General features: G+C 26.4%; 1 protein-coding gene across 2 annotated transcripts in view; it reads right to left on the reverse strand.

Annotated features, from left to right (window-relative positions):
- LOC126905318 (protein furry) overlaps positions 1-12,796 on the reverse strand; it is a 72,998-nt gene extending 60,202 nt beyond the window's left edge. For both annotated transcript variants that reach the window (XM_050684899.1, XM_050684898.1), the window contains exons 1-19: positions 12,552-12,796; positions 12,307-12,444; positions 11,631-11,997; positions 11,373-11,552; positions 9,601-9,808; positions 8,150-8,287; positions 7,656-7,890; positions 7,415-7,593; positions 7,121-7,345; positions 6,883-7,026; positions 5,625-5,853; positions 5,136-5,432; positions 4,207-4,380; positions 3,937-4,141; positions 3,535-3,873; positions 3,324-3,473; positions 3,104-3,267; positions 2,460-2,880; positions 946-1,133 (exon numbers count right to left, since the gene is read on the reverse strand). In XM_050684899.1, the coding sequence (XP_050540856.1) occupies positions 946-1,133; positions 2,460-2,880; positions 3,104-3,267; positions 3,324-3,473; positions 3,535-3,873; positions 3,937-4,141; positions 4,207-4,380; positions 5,136-5,432; positions 5,625-5,853; positions 6,883-7,026; positions 7,121-7,345; positions 7,415-7,593; positions 7,656-7,890; positions 8,150-8,287; positions 9,601-9,808; positions 11,373-11,552; positions 11,631-11,997; positions 12,307-12,444; positions 12,552-12,609 (4,039 nt within the window). In that variant the 5' untranslated portion in view covers positions 12,610-12,796. The remainder of the gene's footprint in view (positions 1-945; positions 1,134-2,459; positions 2,881-3,103; positions 3,268-3,323; positions 3,474-3,534; positions 3,874-3,936; positions 4,142-4,206; positions 4,381-5,135; positions 5,433-5,624; positions 5,854-6,882; positions 7,027-7,120; positions 7,346-7,414; positions 7,594-7,655; positions 7,891-8,149; positions 8,288-9,600; positions 9,809-11,372; positions 11,553-11,630; positions 11,998-12,306; positions 12,445-12,551) is intronic.
- Positions 12,797-14,338: the final 1,542 nt, after the last annotated feature.

A 14,338-nucleotide genomic window follows, 5' to 3' on the forward strand; every position in this document is an offset into this window, starting at 1 on the left:
TACAATAAGGGAGTACCAAGGATTTTATCCAACTAATTTTAACAAACATAAACAATTTAAGTAATAACAATTATAATACAAGTAATACTTTAAATCGTGTAAGATAAGTAATTAGTAAGGATGCAAATTATATTTATGCAGGTGACTATAATCTACTTCAACCAACCTATTAGTATATTACAACAATTTAATGTCTATAGTAGAGAATGGGGTCAAGAAAATTCTATTTATACGGACCTAAAAAAGCTTTTAATATTGTAAATAATGATTTATTGGTTACTAAATTAAGGGTTATTGGTATATTTGGGACATTATTATCTTGGTTTAATCCTATTTAACAAATATAACTCAACAAGTTATGATTCGGGAACTCTATCTGATATAACTTATGTTTCATCTGATGTTCCACAAGGATATCACCTTTCGCCGTTACTATTTATGATATTCATAAATGACGTATATAAATAAATTTTAAACTCCCATTTCTCTTTGTTTTCAAATTATTGAAATTAGATAGAATAGTATGGACATTCAAAAGACTGATGCTTTATTCTTATGTTTGAAATCAAACACTGCAATTTTATTTTATTATATTTATGTCGGCGGCTTAATAACATAATAACATGACTTGTAAAATAAAAGCTAATTATATTTATAAAATATTAAGATGGAGTTAGTTAATAATAATTGTTGGTAGTGGGAAGTCAGCTTTTTAACTTACAAAATAAATAATTCTCGAGGCATTCATTACTAGTCATTTGTCTATAACTTTGAGTACTATAATGGTAGGCCCATTAATCATCATAAGAATCCCATCCACGATAATTAACGTAGCAAATTACAGAGTGTGATTAAAAACTTACACATGCTATCTATATTTATATAAGCAGTAAACGAATGAACTTTCTTCACAGAATGTTAATTAAAAATTACACATGTACTTACGTGAAACTGCTATAGGAGATTCAGGTGGTACAGTAGGTGGCAACAGTTCGACGTTTCCAGAACCAAAAAACCTTTTGTCCAACACTTGTAGTAATTGTAAAGCTGTATCTCGAACAAAAGAACGTGGACAACCAGTATTCATCAGAGTAACGTTGATAATTGCTGTATAATGGTCACAAGGATACTCTCTATCACAATAAAACAAAAAATGATTGAAAATAGGAAAAACTACTCATTGTAAATTTTCCTTATGTAAATGCCTAAAAGACTAGAAGAATATCTCACATATAAAGTAATTTATATAATATGGAGACTAAAAATTAAAATCAGAAATTTGAAAAATTTGAATTGGACTATAGTAGACAAGGGCATATCTAGAACTTTTAGGGGAGGTGACTCAATTTTTTCTACTGTGGAAGACCTTCTAATAATAATTTTTTTGTTTAATGATGTATTTAAAATACTGTCTAGTGACAGTATTTTATTTTTGTTTTATGGTAGTGGTATTTTCTTAGGGTACTGACCCAAATCCTATATAAGTCTTAATCTAGCCCTGATAATGAGACACATAAAATTATTAAAAAGAGTTTAATAATATTAAAAATATTGTATTTTTATGGTATAATTAATAGAACATTTTTGAGCTCAATTGAATAAAATTGTTTTAAATATCACTTATACCCGCCATTTTATAGCGATAGATCTATTTTAATATAAATCATTGTTCTCCTTTTAAAATGATAATTTAAAAAACAGTAGCACGGTGGGGTCGTAGCACAATGTGGACATGACATAGTTGAGATAAGTATAGATGATATCTGACAGTGATTAAAATCACTATCATAATAAATGCTTCAATGCAAATCTGTAGATAGTGATTAATTTTAAGAAATTGGTGGATTATTCCAAAATTAACTCCTATTTCCTTCATTCTTCCTAATTAGTAGTTCTATGATTAGTAAGTATAATATATGAATAAATAACTATTATAGCAATTAAATATAATATGGTATTTATATTTAATAATTTAGTATTGTAATTTTTACGGAGTAATTATAAAAAAATTATAAAATATTTTATAGAATATTTTAGTGTATAATGATTTATTTTAGTAATATGATTTTACTACGTAATTCAATATAAAAACGAATTTTATACTCTTATTGTTTTTGGAGATTTTAATTTAAAAAAGTTTTATTTGAAGTTGCCATTTTTACTGCAGATATCTGTTTAAATTTCTAAATATAAGGTTTTTTTTTCAATATTTGGCGATTTTAAATTCAACTAGATTAAAATTGTGTTCTTTTGACGTATTGATCATTAAAATTGGTTCAGTGAAAGCTAAGAAGTTTTCTTAGTTTCACATCAAAACTAAAAAAAAATAATAATCAGTACCATATAATATTTTATGTTATTCAATTCAATTGAATTATATAATCAATCAATATTATCAGAACCTCTATTGATTAAAATTTAATAATAAGGAATTAATCCAATTAATAGTTTTTACTCACCTAGTACTAAAAATTATTCCTAAAGCTTGGAAACATGCATCAGCAACTAAAGGTACAGCAGTATAGCAACGATCTACTACCCAGTCAAGAAGTGATCCTTGATCAGGGTTGCAATCCAACAACAACACTAATGTTTCCAGTGCTAATTGATGAATCCGTTTATCAAAGTGCGCCAATAAAGGGTCAATCCAAAGATATAAGGGCCCATCTGGTTCTGCTAAATTATGATTGAAACATGGACCGCATGCAAGTACAGCACATGCTGCTTGTAAAGATGCCATTTGCAAGTCATCCTTAATTAAATCTATGGTAACTAGTTTAGATGACATCCCAATTGAAGTACTATGCTCAGCCCAATTACAAAATAGGTTAAATAGATTTTGCCTCAATTCTCGTTTTAACAAAGTGCGATATGTTCCAACTATACAAATTAATTAGTAGTTAAATTTTTGAACAATTGTTATTTTAAAATTGTAGAAATATTTGTAATTAGAATATGAAAAGAATATCAATCAATAGTACAAAATTACATAATTAAAAATATAAGTGTTATTTCATTTTTCTCAAGTATAGAAAATTAAAAGTTTGATAATAAAATATTTAAAACCTAAATTTTTCCAGATATTAATAAAAATAAGTCTTACTTTCAAAACTTTTTATCATCTTCTGGACAAACTTACAAAAATATAACTTAATTTCACGCAAACTGTCTTTATCAGTTTCCAGTTCCAAGCAAATTCTAGCTCCATCTATATATTCTTCAAATGTTGGATGTAAAGAACAAGAATCTCTTTCTAATACAAATGTGCTAGGAAAACAAAATAAAGAAAACAATTTTTTATTTTTTATCTACTTTGTAATTACCTGCACCCAAGGGTTCCATATCCTGCAATTAATTCAAATACTCTGACTAATTGTAAACGTAATGCATCTCTTCTTCTACGTCTTCTCATATTTTCTTGTTTTCTATCTACTGCCTCTTTTATGAAAACGACTAGTTCTTCCATTAAATCTCTATACAAAAATATAATAGTTAATAATATATTATTCCGGAATTTTATCAATATTAATCTACTTTAATGCTTCAGGGTTAATAGTTCCCAGAGCATAAACAGCTGCATCTCTTACATCTGCTACTTCACATCTTAATAAAGGTGCTATTAACTTATACAATGCTGTTGGTGTTACATTTTTACTATCATTTCGTTCACCAGTAGCTAAGCTATCAGGTGATGAACTTAAACTTAAATCAGGAGAAGCACAGCGTACAATGGGACTTGGAGCAAGTGGTACAACACACATTGCAAACATAACATAATACCTCCACAAAGTTAGATATTGATCACGCTCAGTAAGTGGTTTTCTAGGCGGAGCTGAACTTCTCAATAAAGAAGCTCTGTTATCATTTACAGGTCTACAAAAATTGATTAAACATTTTTAATATGAGATATTTAAAAACTAAATAATATTTACTTACGTTGGATCAATGACAGTAAAAAGATTTTGAACACGAGAAAACACTAAAGGCCAAGCTTGAGCACTAACAGGCAAACATTGTTTTATAAGTACATTTTGTGATAAAATCCCAAAAAGTATAGTTCCCCAAGGATCACTATTACCAGATCCGCCTAGTAAACTTAAAGATGAAGCAGTTTTTGGAGAATTAAAGTCATCTTGAATACCTAAAAGTACAATGGAATTATTATTTAAGTTTTGAATGATGATAACACTACAAGAAAATATTTACCAGCTGTCCAAATTGGATGATTTCGTTCAACAACCCATTGAAGATCAAGAGAATTGGCAGCTAAAGCAGTTAAAACTGCTGATTTTTCTAATGAAGGTAGCATGGGTAAACATCGCTCTAATAGTTCAGGTATAGCTTTATCAATCACATCAATTACTGGCACTTTTTCCTTATCTAAAATTATATATAAAACAGTGATCTATATAAATATATACATACAGAATTATAAAAGAATCATTCTGTATGTATACAGGATTATTATTTTATTATAAACCACTCAATTAATTGAACAATAAAAGTAATATAAATAACTTTTATATTAATTATTTTAGTTCCATATTTGTCTTAATTTATTAATCATGAAGTAATTTTTTAGTTCATCCCTTATACCTTATAAAAGTTACAACTTAATTTTTTCAAATGAAAGTATACATAATTAACTAGATTATTTTTAGATAATGATCTAATTATGAAAATGATTGATCAATGACAACTTTTAGACCAGTATATTGGAAGTTATTGACATGTTTATATCTAGACAAGAGGAACAGTAAAGCTGGCAAATATCTAATTATAAAATTGGGTACTGATATTTTTATAATAAACACCTCACCTCCAGTTATTATTTTAAAATGTTAAAAACTTCTGAAATAATGGACCAAAAGTTGTTATAGACTAATTATTTTCTTAATTAAATCATTATCTAATAAATAAGCTAGATTATATATGTTCCCCTTTGGAAAATTAACGCTGACACCTTTATAAGTTATAAGGGATGAACATAAAAAATATTTCATGATTGATAAATTACGAAAAACATTGAACCAATAAAAAAATTATCAATATTATTTTTATATTTTGATAAATTAAAAGGTTCATGATAAATAAATCACCTATATATAAATAATTTATAATACACAAAAGTATACCCAATATTTTGATAAGACATTTCATTTCACGTAATATATGAGCTGATAAACGACGAGGACAAGGACGACAGTTACACAACATTACTAAAGCAAAAGCTTCAGTTTGAGATAAATCAACTCGGTTACATTTTTGGTGATTATCAGTTAAGTTTTTGTTTTTTTCAGCCTGATTTTTAATTAATCCTATAGTTAAACTATTTTTCCAGCTAGTAAATAATTGTAACAACATGCGTAATCCATTATCAATCAACTTTGGAAATGTATCTTGAACATCACGAGCCAAGAATTGAGTAAAACCTATAACATATTAATGTAAATAAAAATTTATTTTACTTTTTTTAGAGAAATAATTCATGAATCCAACTCAATAAATAAGTTACACAAAAAATAATAATATTGTTGATATTATATAACCAGTAACTAAAATCATTATTTAATTGATGAATTACATTCTCTATTACATAAATAGTTATTAAGATTAATAATTACTAATTATCACATCATGGCGCCATTCAGGATAGTCAATAATTAATGTTTGTAAACTTTGATAAGCTAATGCACGTAACTCTTCATCCATGTGTACTGTCAAACGGGATAACATATCTACAAGTTCTGCACCAGTCATAGTTTCAGGAATTAAACGAGGAACTGCTGCAACGCAAGTTCGAAAAAGATCAATACGAGGTTTTCTTTCCCCAGTAATCATTTCATCAGGCTCCTAAAATATTTTATAAAAGATTACCTAATTAGATAATAAATAAAATTATATTAAATATAAATATATATTTTTAAGACTTCATAAATCATTAAGAATCATAGAAGCTCCCCAAAAAAGAGGATTTTTAAACTATAAATACTCCAGGACAGGTACTCGTTTAGTAAACAAAGCTGTCTGTAATCAAATTTTTTAATTGAGACAGTTTGTATTAAGCACTGCCATATTACCAATTCAGACACACTGTTTTTTATATTAGATAATTACTTATTATATACCACTACAAATTATTTTGGAACATGTAATTGTTATAACTAGTAATGGGCATTTTCGAATATTTTAAACTATCGAATAACTACTCAAATTGTTTTTATACAAACAAATAGTTTATTTTTAGCATAAACTATTCAAATAGACTACCGAATTGTTTTTAAAACTAATGAATAATTTTTTAAATTATTCGATTATATTGTGTAACTATCGAATATTTTTACTATTCAATATTTCCCATCGCTAGTTATAACATATCCTTAACGGATAACAAAAAAAATTTAACAAAACAAACAATTACAAAAATGTAATTTTTAATTCAAATAAAAAATGTAATTAATTTAATTAAATAATAAATCTTTTATTTTTTCAATGCTAAATAAAAAATTCTAAATCTCACTGTATTTAAATTATTAATAAAATTAATAAACCATCATAATATGATAGTAAAATGTTCTTAATTGCATGTATATTTCTGTTCATCTATTAAAATTAAGTAACTACAATAATATTAAAAATGATATTTTTATTAAATTTTGATTATTTTATTATTTGTTCAAAGAATCAATTAGGTTGAAAACAGAAAAAATGACAACTAAATTTTAGTTTAAAGTTAACAATCTATAACTTCAAAGAATGATTATCTTAAATAAATGTTCGGAAAATTTAATTATTGTAATTATTACTTTAACTAATAAATGATATATTATTTATAAAATCATTCAAAAAATAATTATTTATTTACTCATATTTTATACTAACTTTGTTCATATTTTGAGTACATGTCATCATTAGTGGTTTACCATAATGTGCATCAAGTGCTCGTAATATTTCTACAAAAACTCGTCGAACATTAGGAAAATATGTGTGAATACCAATGTTTCTTGCAGTGTCTTCTGTTAACATCTATAAAAAATAAATTATTTAGTTTATATTTATGATACTTTTAAGATACATAAATAAAAGCGTATAAAATTATATTTAATAGATATAATTGTACCTTATTCAAGAAAGTTTTTTTTACACGTAATGTATTTCCCGAAGGTAGAACTCCTGATGTACCTGGCATTGGTGGTTCACCTTCTTTTTGTTCAAGACTATCAGCTACAACAAGAAAAGCTCGTAGTCCTATACTCATTCGTTCAGGTGTAAGAATTAATTTAATTGGACGTCCAACACTTAACAAATCATAAATAATTTCACGCATAGCAAAATCTAATCTCTCCTTTGATCAAAATTTAAATACATAAATATAATACAATGCATATATTTTCTAAGATAATACAAAACTTACCTGAGCAATAAATTGGATGATTTTTACAAAAATATTGAGAGGAGTATCACGAGGTACCACAGCTTTAGATCCTTTGGGAAACAAAGAATTGACAATGCTTTGTAATCGAGATTGCGTTGCAGAATTACTTTCACATTTTATTCTTACCATATACACCCAAAGTAATCGATAAAGAGCCTCTGATAACAAAATGAATATTACATTTTTTATTTTTGACATATTTATGTAAAGCAATAGATACCTAAGGCAACTCTTGACATGTTTGGATCTCTATTTTTCAAATTTGACAAACACATAGCTAAAAAGTAGTGCCAATTTTGAAGAAAAAATGTTTTTTGGCTAACACAAAGAAGACAAGTAACCAATGGAAACAATGCCAATTTATGTTTTGATTTAGTACACATATCTAAAGTTGTTGAATAAAGGGATTCAACAAAATTTTTTAAGCATGGAACATTTACTTCGTTTTTTACTATCTAAAACAATAATCAATTTAAAAATTCTAGACAAAATCTTATTTTTAATTTAAGTCTCATATTAAAAAATAGAATAATCTTCCCTTCCTCCAGTATAATTTCAAAGTATCAGTTTACAAAAAAAATGTTTATCGGTTAAGAACTTTATTTAATTTGAATACATCAAAATTATTCAATAAATTTCACGCAGAATTATTACTATTATTTATTTTTTAATTTTAACTTTGATGATCCAAAATGTTTGATTGTTATACAGTACCCCAGCCATTGGTAAAAGAATTTCAACAAATAAACCAGCCATTGAATGTTTCACATCTTTATCTTTTACTTCAAGAAAATACTGTGCACATTCTTGCATAAATTGAAATGATGCTTCAAAATCTTCAATCGGGACCATCTAAAATTTTAAGAAAAATAAATTACAAAAATCAATTTATAATAGATAAGTTTATTCTAAATTAAAAATTAAAGTACTTAGAAATTATTAAATTAAATTTATAGCTAATATATTATTAAAAATATACAAAAATAATATCAAATTTTAATATTTGATTTAATTATATTTATTATATATTTAGTTCATGATAATAATCATCAAGGGGACACAGCCTAACTGTGTGTATACTGACACATCAAAAATAATGTCTGAAGTATTAATTGCAATAATGACTGACCAAACGCATAAGTATAGGATTAACCCATGTTTTAACATATTTAGAGCAGGCTTGGCCATCTATAAAACAATATTATTAACTAAAGAGAATAACACTCCAGCTGCAAATTTGGTAGCAATAGAGCAGGCCATGATAATACTGTTGATAAACTATATATAACTACATCTTCAAACATACATAACCAATGAACACAGAAATGTAAAATCAAATCTTATTTAATTGACACATAATTTAAGAAAACAAACTTGGAGAAACAGAACACAAACTCTCAGATAACAAATATTAAAAGAAAAGACTTGATAATATTCAATGAAAATTGGACATTAATGGACAACTCATAAATACTTACTATATAAAAAGGAACTGCCTTTCTTCTATATATGATAAAACCTATTAATCATTAAGAACTTATTAATCAAATATATAAAATACAAGGATATCATTCATCAACTTTAAATGTCCACCATAAGGAAAGTGTCATATGAAGAAACAATCTTCTTTTTCCTTGCCTTAATTCCAAATACTTGGCGATGGTCACCCTTATCCTAAACTTCCATTTGACACATTCTCCTACATCATCTACGCTTACATTAGCCATCTGCGATATCGCATTCAATAATATCTGAGATGGGACAATCTACCTAAGTTTTATTCAGGACTCCTCATACTTTTTAACAAAATTTTATGCCGGCTATCAACTTGTCACAACCTTATTAGTTGCCTCTTACAACTGGCAGAGGTGCCATTTATGTATGCTTATACCCTATCCACAGGGAATTGTCATATGAAGACACAATAAATCTATAAAAAAAATCCTAGAATTTCATAAAATAGTTAACCTATATAATGTAATATAAATGTACTAATGTATTATTTAAATGTTGTAAATAATATTAACCTTAAATGATCTTATAATCAAATATATATATAACAAAAAAAATGTAATTAATTTTTTTTTTAATTTGTAATTTATATTCATTATATTAATTTCTATCATTAATTTAAATCTTGTCTTTATAATAGTTAAATTATGTACCTTAATTCTAAAGAACTTCATCCCCATTAATAATGATATTATAGCTTGAGTCACATGTGGGGATGGTTCTTTAGCTCTCAATTCTTTTAGCTCAGCTATGAACCGTTTTCTTACTGAAAGAAATCTAGATTGAGCTAATACTCCCAAAACCTCAGCATATAAATCAGCAACCATATGAATATTTTGAGCATTAGGGCAATTTTGAGCACTAATTACATAAATAATAAATAAAAAAATTATTTTAATGAATACATGGTGTAATGATATACATAGTACATCAATAATGTCATAATAAATTATTTGTATACACATTACATCATTAATGTCATAATGTATTATTTAAGACTTCAATCAATCAATTACACAAAATAAAATGTATACCAATAAAAATAAGATATATATATGTACCTTTTAAATATTTAAATATACTAATGAAATTTTGTAGAAAAAAACATATATTAATTATATAAAACTAACAGAAAATAATAAACAATATGTAATGGTAGTACATAAAATGTAGAGTAATAAACTATGTCTAAATTATTATATAAGATATGATAGTATTTTATAATATGTAGAACATTATTGATGAAAATGTAATAAATAACATGTAATAAATTACGATTAATAAAGAAATAACGGTGGCGTCGGGGATCACTACTTGCCTTTAAACCACGATCAAATATAATATAAAAAGTCAAAAATAAAGAGCATTCTGAGACAGATGCAGTCAGATATTTACAGAGACACTTACTATGCTTGATCATTCCACATAATGAAATATATGCAAAAAGTGATCCGCCGTCTTCGCAATTATATTTGTACAAAAAACACAACATCTATTTATTTAAGAGTGTCACAGAAAATATCAAGGTAGGAATCTAATAAATTCACCAAAAATAAATAAGATTTAGAATTAAATTCTATGAGTACATAGATTAAGTAGGCATACAGGAAAATCAAGTAATCATCAATAATAATAAATATACCAAGTAAATTTAATAAATCGATAATGTTTGTACAGAGTTACTTGGCAGAGTTATATTATTGATACGCATCTATTTCAGGAGTTAGGTTGGAGGTTCATATGTATAGCCACCATACCACTCTGGGTAGACACACGAGGTGACTCTATCCCACCTATCATCGATAACCGTCAAAACTCCTGGCATTATTGATGTTTAAAAAAAGACAATTAATTATAATGAATCCCATATTAATAAAATAAAGATCACTTTATTTTTCTATCATCTTCTATTTTTCTCACAGAACCTCGTACTCATACCCCGAGTAATAATATTATTAATACAATGAAGTAGTGGATCAAATAAGCACCCAAATCCCATCATATTCTATTTAATTTATTTCTTTTAAGTAACTTTCAAAGTACTCTCTAAATTAATACAAGTAATAACCCCCCCCCCTTTTTTTTTAAACAACAAAAAATATTATTTTCTTTTTTTGATTCACTAGAATGGACTATGTTAGTGAGGACATGGTCAAGTCAAATTTTATCATTCTAAGGTTATTTAACATTTTCTATTGTATTAGTAGATTCACTTTCTTTTTTCATAAGTAGATTTATTAATGATAATCCTTTAAATTTGATAAGTGACATTTACTATTGGGTAAAATTATTTTGGATTATTCAACTCCTGAATAATTTCCATTTTTACTTGACTACCTTCTTAGAAAAACCATCCATTTAATTATAATTCATAATAATAATTACTATAGTAAATAATAAATATTATATTTCTTTTATATCATACCCTTCACGAAATTTAAAATGCTTAAAACATAAGTTTTCAATGTAGATTACTAAATCTTCATGCCCTGGATGAAATGGTAATTGCTTCAACACTTCTATCAACGCTAAACAATATATGAATTCTACTGCTAAATCTCTTCTCTCACATATCACTTCAACATCTTTATTATCAATTATATCACTTTAATAGAATAAAAAATAAAAAAGTACATTATTTAATTATCATTAGTACATGTAACTGTTATAAGTTATTTTATACTTTTTTCCTTTAAGTTCGATTTTTTTTGAATCAGTGGCATTAATGTCTAAAACAGCTATTTGCCTATCATACCAAGCAAAAAGAGCCTTAAGTATAGAAGGTAAACAATGTTCAGCTACAGATCCAAATGCAATCAATAACTGATCAAATTGTACATCTTCCCCTCGTTGTAATATTTTCATTAATGGTTTATCTTGATCATTCATAACCTCTTCCATTTTTCTTTCAGCCTGAACAGTAAAATCAGCAAAAAGAGTACGCATTACATACTCTCCTGGTTTAATATCAGTATCTATATTAGGAAATGGAGAACGTTCCTTATGCGCGCCCCATGGTAAAATAGTAATTACACTCTGTTGTTGACTCTCTAAAAAAATTGAAATATCATAGCATAGTATTGATAAAATAGATGGTTAAACACACGCATGTGTTTAGTACATATTTATGCATTTTTTAGGAATGACATTCAATATCACATATGAGATATATACTAGAGTAAATATAACATATGACCACAGTGAAGTATGACGTCACAAGAGTATTTTATATACCTCATTTGTGCACATGAAAATACAGAATTTGAAATGTTTATTTTATTCTATAACTCATTTTACATAAAATTTGCACTTCACACATGTGTCCACTTAACCATAAAAATTAATTTGTAAGTAAATACCAGTCAAATAGTTAATTGTTGACTTAGTTACTGAATTTAAAATTGTAGATGATACTTGAGAGTTTTCCAACTGAAGTGGAATTGATTTTGAACCAGTTTCACTTTGATTTTCAGAACTATCAGATACATAGATTAAACCTTAAAATACATCATTCAAATTTAAATTCAAAAATAAAAATTAATTCTAATAAACTTTTAGTTAACAAAATAATATATTTTTTAAATTTTATTATAAATATACATACCACCAACATTTTCCCTTAAGTTATTTTCTACAGAAGACTCTGTATCCAGTTCATCCATAATTAATAGCTACTTTTGTTTTACTAGTTTTTGCAAAATATCTCCTTATTTTGAAAATTCCAATCATAAAATACCATAATATATGTTAAAATTATAATAATTAATATATTAAAACTATTTTAATAAAACAGATTTCATCAAGATCAATAAACATACAAACATTAATGAGTTTAATGTTTTCATTAAAAAAATATAAAATATCAACAAAATCTGTAATGAATAGTTTTCTCTTATCACATTTAAATTACTGATAACATGAGCTAAGATAAAATTTTATCTTAGTTCTTGGATAATAAAAAATCACTTTTATATATGTATCCTGTGATAAAATGATGGAATAAAATTAGGACGTCCTAGTTCACAGAAAGAGAATAATCTAAATAAGATTTTAATCTTATATAAATAATATTCTTTAAATTTAAATATTATTCTTAATACTGAAATAACGTTATTTCAGTAAACAACCATAGCATCAATACGTCCCCATTTTTGGAGGCTGAATTTAATTTAGTAAAGGGTTATTTACTCTAGGTTCTGTTTAATACGATTAGGCTAAAGTTATTTTTTAAATCACTTTTACTTAAAAATTAAAAACGTAGCCGTAAATTAGTTTTGTATAATATGTATAAATATTATTTCAATCGTAGTTTACAATTGAGTGAAGAAAACTGCCAATGTTTTACTAAAATATGTTCGCCATATTTAAAATGATTAAAATGTCATATAGTGTCATGAATGATCATATTGAATTCATATGATGTTCATAATCATGATTCGTACAGTTAAAAGAAAAGCAATAAATGACCTTTTTTCAAAATATGTTTTTTTTAATAAAATTTACCTTGTAACAACATATAAAATAGACAATTTTCAATTGTGAAATGAGTATTTTATACCTGAAATACGTTACCATAAATATTATCAAATATGCAGTTTTATTTAAAAAAATACTAGTTAAATTGTAAAATTACTTTTTAAGAGACTTTACAAAGGAGTAATATGGGAGCAATTTAATTTTCAGAGAAGTATACGTACCAGTAATTCATTTGCAGTTTAATTTTTAGAGGAGTTTACATATGAGTAGTTTAGTACGTGGTTGATATGTAAAACATACCGTAGCCCGTTTCTAGATTAAGGAACAGGGATAAGCAGACTCATCATCATCTTCGTACACACTACTCTTTACTCCACCCTTCCTTTTGTGTTACGACAGACCCATCCGATGGTCTGGATGCTTCGCCGAAAAGATCTGGCCATTCGCAGTTGATGGCTCTACTTCATTATTCAAAAAAAAGTAACAAGAAAACAACAAATATGTGCACTCTAGGACAGCCAATGACAGAACAAAGATGAAGAGCCAACACTGATCTAACGGTAATTTTAAATCGATAACGGCCAGTCTATTGGGAAAGATCAATACCGATAAACAATTCGATTTTAATTATATGTATTCTCTTCTGTCGCCTTAACTAGCGGTCAGCGGCAAAAATAATGAGTTGTTGACACCACTATGTCAAAAAAAAAGCTCATTCGTGCAATCTCATGCACGATAAAAAATAAAATATAAGTAGACATAACAAAATTTATACGCGGTCCACCTTTTAATTTGTGACGTTCGTTACACACTTATCAATAAAAATTTTATAACTTGCTGTTATTTGCTGGTTACTATATAAATCTTTTCTAAAAAAATTATTTTGAGTTTCCATAAATTTAACAATCGATTTGT

This window comes from Daktulosphaira vitifoliae, unplaced genomic scaffold (genome assembly GCF_025091365.1).
Source record: "Daktulosphaira vitifoliae isolate Bord-2020 unplaced genomic scaffold, ASM2509136v1 Scaffold_4, whole genome shotgun sequence".
In the NCBI taxonomy this organism is placed as follows: Eukaryota; Metazoa; Arthropoda; class Insecta; order Hemiptera; family Phylloxeridae; genus Daktulosphaira; species Daktulosphaira vitifoliae.